Source organism: Varanus komodoensis, unplaced genomic scaffold (genome assembly GCF_004798865.1).
Source record: "Varanus komodoensis strain SLA01 unplaced genomic scaffold, ASM479886v1 scaffold105, whole genome shotgun sequence".
NCBI lineage: Eukaryota > Metazoa > Chordata > Lepidosauria > Squamata > Varanidae > Varanus > Varanus komodoensis.
Window position 1 is genome coordinate 949,277 of NW_025335297.1, and position 10,502 is coordinate 959,778.

General features: G+C 49.6%; 1 protein-coding gene across 1 annotated transcript; it reads left to right on the plus strand.

The window, feature by feature from the left end:
- The first annotated feature begins 1,635 nt into the window (after positions 1-1,635).
- LOC123017948 (zinc-binding protein A33-like) lies at positions 1,636-9,006 on the plus strand. The gene is made up of 6 exons (XM_044419640.1): positions 1,636-2,061; positions 3,288-3,383; positions 4,506-4,739; positions 5,660-5,682; positions 6,937-7,304; positions 8,428-9,006. Exons 1-6 carry the CDS (start codon positions 1,636-1,638, stop codon positions 8,949-8,951), a joined length of 1,671 nt encoding a protein of 556 aa, XP_044275575.1. The 3' UTR covers positions 8,952-9,006.
- Positions 9,007-10,502: the final 1,496 nt, after the last annotated feature.

Below are 10,502 nucleotides of genomic sequence, written 5' to 3' on the forward strand. Positions count from 1 at the left end.
CCATTTGTGGGTCTCATGTGCTCAAGTTCTTTTGGCATTAGTATTGCCATTTCTAAAAGGTGCATTTATGCAATAGATTGGCTCTTGTGGACTACGACTCCCAGAATTCTTCAGTTTCTGCTGGCATTCCCTGTGCATGGGCAGAAGGAGCCAAAAGCATGTGGTGGAGGCACTCTGGCACCAAGCGGGGAAAACACACACCAGAATAGTCAGTGATGCTGAAATCCAGGAACTGGAGGGTATGAAGGGATTTAGAGGCTACAGAACATGAGCAAATGAGTTAGGCCTCTGGCCTCCAAAATGCCAGGATCTCTGGCAGAAGGCATTGTGTCTAAAGCAGGAGTCCGTAGTCTTTCTGGACCTGTGTGAGCACATTTGGGAATCCGGGAGGCTGTGGTGGGCACTACCCCAAAATGGCTCCCTTGGAGACTGGGGCTAGCCACATAATGGTTGCTGTGGAGGCCTGGCAAATTGGGAGTTGGAGTGGGGAGAAAAACAGCAAGTCTAGATGCCGGGAGCGAGGGAGAAATGGAAAATGCTGTTGCTTGGCCTGCCCAGTCTTCTGCTGCCCACACAGACCTTCCTCTTGGTGCTATTCCTCTCTCCATCACTCCCAGCTCCTCGCCTCACAGTTTCCCTCCCTACCCCACTTTCCTTGCTATTTCTCTCCCTTCCCACCCCAGGTCTCCTTTTGCTCCCTTCCAAGCCCCTAGCCTTGCTCCTTCTTTCCCACTCACGCCTCGCCCTCGCCTTTTGCCTCCATTCCCAGCCTTGCTGTTTCTCTCCCCCGACATCTTTACCTCACAGCCTCTCCTAGCCTCCTGCCCCATCCTCTGTTCGCTCTCTCCCTTTGTCTTGCTCCCTCTTCCTGCCCGCTCATGAGCAGGAGGGAGAAGAGCTTCCTGGAAGGAAGGTGCCCTTGCATTTTCACTCTATTGTTCTTATTCTTGGAAGGGGACAGGGAACGATGACCAGGGCAGGCTTCGTGAGAGATGCCCGATGATGGCAGATGGGTGCCTCCTGGTCTGAAGGACACTTGTCAGTTGAGTGATATACACCAGTGGAACTGCCACTTCACCCCATTGCAGCGAAAGAGAAAAGGCATTTCCTGCCAGGATTCTGAAGCATATTGTGCAGCAGGGAGAACCGCTGCCCCAGATTTCAAGTGTGTGTCGTGCCCAGAGGAAAGCTACTTGACCTTGAGTGTAAACGGAGAGAGAACCCCGTCTCTCACAAAAGATGGCCAACCCTGGTATCTGGTTCCCCTCTCGGGATTCTGATGAGGAGTTTGTACTGTGTTTCAGTCAGTTCTGTGGTTTTTATCCAAGGATATGTGAATGTATAAAAAGAGACTGAACAAATTAGCCCAGGTTCCTTCATCTTTTATTTTAAAGTGTTGTTGTTGTTGTGACATCTTGATCTATAGGCCTTTGTCTATTTGGTCAAGTGCAGAAGGTTCAGATTGGAAATAACAAGCTTGCCTGAAAACAAGAAAGAAAGCTGTTTGTGCCTTTTTTCCTATGCCAGGAGTGGAAAAAAAGCCATTTTTGCTCAGCAAAGACACATCAAGGAAAGCCCCTGAACCAGTTCCTAGCAGAAGTGGAGGCCTGCTCACTCGCTCGCTCTCTGTTCGTCATGGCATCCGTGAGGGAGGTGGCCAGCTTCACCGAGGACCTGCTGTGTCCCATCTGCCTCTCCATCTTTCGAGACCCTCACATGCTGGAGTGCGGTCACAGCTTCTGCGCGCCCTGCCTGGAGCCCTGCATCCCCAAGGGCCAGAGGCGTGGGCTCTGCCCGGAGTGCCGGCGGCCCTTTGCCTTGCGCCGCATGGCTGTCAACCGAGCCCTCTGCAGCCTGGCCGAGAAGGCCCGGCTTCTCAAGCTGGACGAAGGATCCCAGCTGGGTGGCACGGGAGGCTGGTACTTCTGCGAGGAACACGAAGAGCCGCTCAAGCTTTTCTGCAGCCAGGACGAGGGCCCTGTTTGTGTCATCTGCCGCGACTTGCCCCAGCACCGTGGACACGATTTCCTGCCCATCAAGAATGCTGTTCAAGCCTATCAGGTGAGAGATGGGCTGCCCCATTCCTAGAACAGTTGAGTTGGAAGGGACCCATAAGGCCGTGCGGTCCTGTCCCTCAAGGCAGGAGTCCAAGTTAAGGCATCCCTTACAGGTGGTTCTTCAACTGCACCTTGAATGCCTTCACTGTGGGAGAGCCCATAGCTTCCCTGGATATTTGCTTCCGTTGCCATATGGCCCTAACCATCAGGAATTTCCCCTGCTGTTCGGCTAGAATCTGGCTTCCTGTAATTTGCGTCCACTATCCTGTGTCCTGCACTCTGGCATGATGAGGAGGGATTCTGGCCCTCCTCTTTGTGGCAGCCTTTCAGGTACTTGCAGAGTGCTATCCTATCTCCCCTCAGCCTTCTTCAGGATAAACATAGGATTCTGTGCCCAGTTCTCCCTAGTCTCTCCTCACAGGGCTTTGCTTCCAGACTCCAGGTCATCCTCCTTGCCCTCCTCTGAACCCTTTCCAGCTTGTCTGCATTTTTCTTCAACTGTGGTGCCCAGAAATGGACACAGTACTCCAGATGAGGCCTAACCAGTGCTGAGTAAAGTGAAACTAGTACTTCATGGGATTTGGAAGTGATCCTTCTATGGCTAATGGGACAGGTTAGAAATCCAACAACAACAACAACAACAACGCAGTCTAAATAACATTCACCCTTTTTGCAGCCCCATCACATTGTTGACCCATATTCAGCTTGTGGTCTATGACAATTTAAGGATCCTACTCACTTGCTATGTTGTTGAGCAAGTATCCCCCATCCTGTGACTATGCATTTGGTTCCCTTTTCCTAGATGCAGAACTTGGCATTTGTCCCTATTAGATTTAATTGTTATTTTTAGCCCAGCACTTCATACTATCAAGATCACTTTGAATTTTGTTTCTTTTTTCCAGGGTGTTGGCTTTCCTGCCCAATTTTGTGTCATCTGCAAATATGATAAGCATTTTTTGTACTCTGAGAAGGGAACAAGGACCTGGTTAGTTCAATCAGAAAACTCTGGGAGTAGGTTCTTTTCTGGGGAGATAGTGACATACTGTGCTGGTGCTCCTCAAAATGCATGAGGAGATCCCATTTATTTTGTCCAGCTCTGTTCAAGCATCCTTTACGAGCCATCTTCACAAGAGTGGAAGGCCTGAGGGGTTAGTGTCTATGCAGCTACTTCTTTGCTTCCTTCCAACCCAGGTTAGCCCTAAATAATGTCTGGCTTTCTCTTCCCTCTAGGACCAGTTGAAGGCATCTCTAGAACCACTGGAAGAGGGACTCAGGCGGCTGAAACTGAGCCAATGCCGCCAGCAGGAAAACATTATAGAATTAAAGGTGCAGCTGGGCACTGGAGCTGGCTTTTATGCGGGGTGGTTCGGTCATATTGCTTCATATCAGAGCTAGTGTGGCATGGTGGTTAGAGCATTGGACAGGGACTTGGGAGACTGGGTTCAAGTCCCTACTCAGCTATGAAATTCAACGGGCAGGTTCATAGGACACGACAAGCCATGGTGGTTTCTTGTACAGGATGGTCTGTTGTGTTGTCTGAACCTTGTCACTGTATTTCCACATGGTACATTTGCTTTTACAAATTATAAGAAACAACAGTCTGTTTTATGGTTTCCACATTTCACCATGGTCATCTGAAGCTGGCAGCGTGGTTTCCATGGTCCTGGTATGCAGCTACTAGCAAGTTTCCTGGAAAGAGCAGCAGCTGCTGCAGAAGCTGCTCCAGGCATCCAGCATAGAATTAAATTCCAGGTGCGGTGGCTGATGGGACATGTGCCAACAGCAAGAGGACTGAGTGAGGAGGTTGCAAACCACACTAATACAGAAACCACTTAATCATCTTTCAGCACATCCAGGCAAAAAAGTGCACCATGGGAACCACATACGGTTGTTTGTTGTGATGTGTGAACCCAACCACTGTGTGACTCAGAGCTGGTCACTGATTCTTAGCCTAACCTGTTTCACAGAGCCATTGTGAGAACAAAATGAAAAAGAGGTGGATCATGTTTGCTGCCTCGGGCTCCTTGGACAAAATGGAGATAAATAAATGTAACAAATAAACAAATGAAAGAAATACATCAGAATGTTGCACTGTGGAACATGCTTGCTCAAGGGGCCAGCCAGCCATGCCCCTTTCCTGGATGTTCCATTCCCCTTGCTCGGTCTTTCCATTGTCATCACACCTACCTCCAACAACCAGCAACCTTCTCATGAACATTGTGCATGATCATTCTTCACTGGAAACAATGTCTAGATTTTCCCACTGAGCATTTTCCCCTCCGAAATATTTTTTGTGCTTTCTGGATCAGATGAAAGTTAACAGTCATTTTATTGGATTATCTCCAAGAGGTATAAATTGGTATTCTAGAGGACTGGTAGCTTTGGGATGGACACTGCATGTTTCAGCAGAGCAGAAACTTGGAGTGTGACACCCTTGTGCTCTTCCAGACGTGCTCCGAGTCCCTGTCTGACCACGTCACTGGGGAGTTTGTGAAGATGCACCAGCTGCTGAGTGACAGAGAGCTCAGCTTGAAGGAGGCTCTGGAGAATCAGCGAGAGAAGAACTTGGCCCAGATGGAAACCAGGCTGAAGGAACTGAACTGGAAGGTGGCCTCTTGGTCAGAGACCCTCTGCCGGGTGCGGGCAGGACTGGAGTGCAAAGACCAAATCAACTTCCTCAAGGTGAGAGGGATTCTGGGCTGGGAAGTGCTTATGGGGGAAGTCAGAGGGAAGACGGAGGGCAGAGATTGAGAGAGAGAGAGAGAGAGAGAGAGAGAGAGAGAGAGAGAGCGAGAGAGAGAGAGAGAGAGAACCAAATGTAGCCATTCAGGTACAGTTCCCTAAAACTGGAAGAATAGGATGTTCTGCTACCTAGAGATGGGACTTCACATTTCCTCCAGCTTTGTAGGGGCACCTTCTCAGTGTGTCCAAGTTCCCCCAACCCACTTGCATCCCTGCCGTGGTCTCTGATTGGAGATCAGAGATGACAGTGGGGATTCCTTGGACCAAGCTCTACCCTCAGGAGGAATCCATGGCTCTGGGGGCCAGAATGGGGAGCCTGCAGGCTGGTGGTTGTGCACCCCTGGTTTAAGCCACCTGTGCACTGCAGCTTCTCTTTAGGGAAAGGGAAACCTAATCAGAGGACCTCAGGTATTCTGAAGCAGGAAAAAATGGCCAGAAATAAGTGGGTGGGTGGATGGGTGGATGATTGCTCTTGAGCTGCCCTCATAGGAAAGAGCAGCTCCATGTGTTCGGTCACCATGCCCCATGTTCCTTTCTATCTGTTCAGGAAGCAAAGGAGCTACTGTGGAAATAAGCAGTTTACTGGGCCAAGGAGAAGCCCTCGTGAGGGAAGCCCATCTTTTTTCTTGAAATAAGTTCTTTTTTGGCCTTTAACAGCTGCACAGTAGGCAGGAAAACACAGAAAATATGCAGCTTTCCTCACCATTTCTTTTCCAGTTTGGAAAAGCTGTTGTTTTTTCATACATTGGCAGCCATTAAAAGCTGTTGAGCTGCCTCTGACAGGGGAAGAAAGGTGACCACAGCATGAAAGAGCCATTTTCTGTTATTTAACCTGCCCCTTTCTTTTCCTTTCTGTTCAGGAGGCCAAGGAGTTACTGGAGAGGTGAGTACATCTGTGGACATTAAAGTCGGGCCCAATACAGTCGGGCCCAAGGAGAGCCAGTGTGGTGTAGTGGTTAAGAGCATGGGACTGGGACTCAGACGACCTAGGTTCGAGTCCCCCTCAGCCATGGAGCCAACTGGGTGACGTTGGGCCAGTCACACACTCTCAGCCCAACCTACCTCACAGGGTTGTTGTTGTGGGGAGAAGATACAGGAGGAGAATGATGTAAGCTGCCTTGAGCCCTTTGTAGGAAAAAGGCAGGATATAAATCCATAAATAAAATAAATAAAATACAAAATATATGCAATAGCCCTGTACCCAAAAGAAACCAAAACATATGTTTAAAAATAGCATTCACTGTATTGCATCACCATCAATTAGCTGAGCTAGGCAATTCCATATTAAGGAGATTTGGCAGTGGCGAATAGACACAAAACAACTGGAGAGCCAGTGGGGCCTAGTGGTTAGAGTGTTGGGTTGGGACTCAGGAGATCAGGGTTCTAGTCCCCTCAGCCATGATGTTCCCCGGGTGACTTTCATCTCCAACTCCAGTCATCTTGTCTTGGCCTGCTAGATGACTTCAGTGGAACATGGCACTGCTGCAAATTTGCCTACTGAAACTCACGGGGTGTCTTTGTGCTAGTCAGCCTAGCCTACCTCATAGGGTTGTTGTGAGGGAAAACGGAAGAAGAGGAGGATCATGTTAGCTGCCTTGGTTCCTTCAAGAAGAAAAGGGGAGCTATAAATACCATACATACTTACGTATTGGCTGAGTAAGACGTAGCCTAGCAGCCTCAGATGCAGAAGTGGTGAACTACTGACCAGGCCCTTTGTGCCAGGGCCCACAACAGCTGCCCAAATCCCCAGATGTGCCCACAGGTCCAAGGCTGAGGAACCTGATGCCAAGAGTTTGGCCTGAACATACAATGCAGTGGCTCTGTCTGTGGGGCAGTGTATCCACTCTAGGTTTTAGTCTGAGCATTGAAGGAGCTACACATGGTGCTGAATGTATTCTGTGGCTAGAGGATAGGGCTCAGCAGCATGGACAACTCCTTTAAAGTTCAGACTAAAACCCAGGGTGGTTACATCGCTTCCACTGACAAAATGGACATTTCTGTTCTGGAGAGCCCTCAAAGCCTGACTTCACGTGAAACTGCTGCCACCTGGAGGCCATTTGAAGCAGTACAGTTGGCCATCATGGCCGGCCTGGGAGGACATGAAATTCCTCTGAAATGGCTGATGCTCCCCCTGCAGGGTCCGAAAAGAGCAAGGAGCTCAGGTTGAAGAGGAAGAGGATGCCGAAGCTGAGGCGGGAGAAGAAGGATTGGGGGCCAGTAGTGAAGACACAGATGAATGCGAAAATGAAGCTGAAGAGGAGTTGATGAGAGATGCTGAAGGAGTTGTTGAAGAAGAGGAGGAGGAGGAGGAAGAGGAGGAGGAGGAAGAGGAGGAGGAAGAAGAGGAGGAGGAGGAAGAGCAAGAGGCGGTAGCAGGAGCAGCAGCACGGGATGAGGAGGATGGCATTGAAGATGGAGTGGTGCACGTAGACTTGAACCTGGGCGAGTTCAAGGGTCCTCTGCAGTTCTATGCCTGGAAGGAGCTCTTGGGTGCGGTGCATCCAGGTGAGGGCAGAGTTCTGACTGGATCGCCCCGCTTACAGAGCCATCCATGAGCTTGTATGGATGACTGTGTGAACAGCTCCAGTGTAGGTCGGGAAGCCCGCCAAAAGCGTGGCCCCCGATTGGTGGAAATCCTCCTTAGTTTATATGGGATCTTTTAGGTGAAGGGCTGAAAGTACATAGGGTGTGTGTTTGAGGGGGTGGTTGTTCCTGCAAACCCCCCCCCCCCAACTATGGGTTTATTTTTTAGTGTCTCACTCTGGTCTTGGGCCAAAATGAAACAAGGTCCTGATGCTTCCTCATGTGAATTTTAAACAATTTTACGATTCCTGGAAGCTGGCATAAAGGTGTGCCATCTATAGTATAGACTTTAGAGCCAGGGTGTGGAACCTCTAGCCCGTGGGCCAAGTTCCAGCAACTGTTTGAGGGTTTACTGGCCTTTGAAAACATTTTTTCTCCCTCTTGGAAACGCTTCTTCTAAGGTTTAACTAAGACTTTACATTAAACTATGCCATTATTTCGGGGGTTTTGTCCAACATGCCTTCAGTCCTGGCCACATGAAAGAGCTTCTCCAAAAATGAATTCAGCCCTTGGGTCGAAAAATACGTGATCCCCAAGCTTTGGCCCATTGCATGGGGAGCATTCCAGGAAGCAGGTAACCACCTGGCAGGTAAGACTGAAGCTGTCAGGGAGGGAGTGAAGTCAGTGGGCAGCCGACTAGTCTTATGACGGAGTGGCCCATTTTCAGGTATTGCTGACTCCGACCTGGTACAAGCTTCCGTACAAGCGAGATCTAGTAGCTTTGGTTCATTCCTTTTGGACCACAGTTATTCTAGTGACCCTTACATTATCTGACAGCAATAAATCCCATAGGTCAAGGCAGAATCATAGAACAGTAGAGTTGGAAGAGGCCAAGGAGGCCATCGAGTCCAACCCCCTGCTGTTGCGGGATGTTACACCATCCCACTCAGATGGCTGTCCGGTTTCTTTCTGAATGTCTCCAGCATGGGAGAGTCCACCACCTCTCTGGGCAGGTAGGGACTTCGGGCAGAAGTGCTTCCATTGCTTCATTCCTAATTTTCCCTCCACCCTTTTCTCTCCCTCCCCTGCTCACCCTGCCCTCCAGTCCCTGCCTGCATCACCTTGGACTGCAACTCTGCTCATCCCAGCCTGGTCCTTGTGGAGGAAGCCACCGGGGTCAAGTTCAGCCCAGGCCGACCTTTCTGGCGACGGAAGCCCGAGCGCTTCACCTGCAGCCCGTGTGTGGTGGGCAGGAAGAGCTTCTCTACTGGACGGTTCTACTGGGAGATACGAGTTGGGGAGAGCACCGGTTGGGTGGTCGGGGCAGCTAAAAAATCTGTGAAACGCAAGAAGCGCCTGAACTTTCGACCCAAGGAAGGCGTGTGGGCGATTGAGTTGAGGGCTGGGCAGTACCAAGCCCTGAGCGAGCCCCGTACCCCACTCTCTGTCTGCGGGAGGATGGATAAGGTCGGTGTCTACTTAGACTTCGAGGGGGGACAGCTGTCATTTTACAACAGCTGCAGCATGAGCCACCTCTACACCTTCCAAGTCTCCTTCCATGAGGAGTTGCTTCCCTTCCTGAGCACCCAAGCGAGCCAACCTCTCTCTGTGTGGGACCTGGAGCTCTGAGTGCCTGAGGCTTTCCAGGCAAGGCTGTCAATCCACGATAAATATTTTCATAAGATCCAGGTGCTACTCGAAGGACATGTCCTTTCCCGCTTGGTGGAACAGTGCAACTGCACAACTAAAATAATTGGGTTTGTCTCACTTTCATAACTAAATGCTGCATATTCCCTGCATAAAGCAAAACCTATCCTTGCCAAGGGTGCTAGTTAAACACGGAAGTTGAAACTGGAGGGTCATGGTGTCATTGAAAGAGCCTACAAAGACTTGTGAGCAGGAAAGGGCAAGTAAGTGCACGTTAAGAGTACAGAGTGAACAAAGAAAGCCTGGCTAACATTAAGAGACAATCTGGGCATGGGATCTTTTAAGTTTTGTCCCACAAGTTTTGACAATATTTACACTGTCTGCAAAACTTTGTCCTTCACACACAGTTCACAGAAGGTGCTGTGATAAAGTCACTGTTGCCCACCATGGTCAGTGCTCTTAGAGAGCTCTGCAGATGGGTTGGACCCCCTTCGCTTGTACTTCAACAGCAGCTTGATCTGTAGCCGTTGGCCAGTGACCGTCTCTGTTGCCTTCCGATTTCGATACATTAAGTGCGCAATTCTATTGGATGTGCCCTCCCTGCTCAAATTCCCAGAATTCGGGAGCTTCCAAATTTCTTCTGCTCTACTGAGAGGAGTGAGGGTGAGAGGAGCAGTGGAGGTGATCTTTGCTTTTTTGACTTTTCGGTAGATGGACTTTTCAGCCTATCTAGAGAGGGCATCCTGGAGTGGGAGGGAAGGAGGCCAGAAGCGGCTCAGGATAACGGGTGTTCTGGCTTCTCCTCCCCACTCTGCCCTTTGGAATCCTTCCTTTTCTCTTCCTCCTCAGTAGCTTTCCCATCCTTGGAGGGCTGCCTGTGTGGGTCTTTCCATGCAACCCACATGGAAAGGGAAGCCTGATCTCCAACTTTCTGTTCCAAGTGCCATTTCTCACCTTGGTGTGGGGAGTCTGAACTGTTCCATTGTCCCTGAAACACTTGTCTTGGAATCAAAGGATCCCTATTTAAGCTGCAATTGGAAAGCACAGGAGTAGGCCAGCTTCTGGCACCCCACCCAACCCATTTGCAATACTTCTTGTAATTTTAACAGCTATTCGAACAAAGATAAAACCCTTATCACTCTGCATCTTGGAACACATGCAGTTCTAGCATAACTCCTAAAGTCTTTGGGAAAGCTCTCATGCTGTGCACTCAGTTTTCTAGTGGAAAGAAATGTGCTTTTCATATCAGCTGTTTCATTATTCCTTTGGATAGTGCAAATATATCGTTCATATCAACCCATCAGCCAGGGGAATGATGGTGGTGCATCCTTTAATCTCCCCCCACCCCCCTCTGGTCCTGCCACTCAATTTGGCTGAGATCCCCATGTCTGTTTGGTCTGTGTCAGATCTTGTCATGCATCCCGGAGATATTCCAATTTATGCCATTGGATGTCTTGATTATGCCTGATAAGTCCCACTCTCCCTGAGCTCCCAGCCCCAGTTCTGTGCAAAAAATGCTGAGGCACCTAAAAA

What these genes read in the sequence shown, in the direction of transcription:
- LOC123017948 (XM_044419640.1), top strand. Translation starts at nt 1,636, where the DNA reads ATGGCATCCGTGAGGGAGGTGGCCAGCTTCACCGAGGACCTGCTGTGT. An exon ending in ATGCTGTTCAAGCCTATCAG is followed by an intron (nt 2,062 to 3,287) that starts GTGAGAGATGGG and finishes TCTTCCCTCTAG; the next exon opens with GACCAGTTGAAGGCATCTCT. An exon ending in CTTGGGTGCGGTGCATCCAG is followed by an intron (nt 7,305 to 8,427) that starts GTGAGGGCAGAG and finishes CCTGCCCTCCAG; the next exon opens with TCCCTGCCTGCATCACCTTG.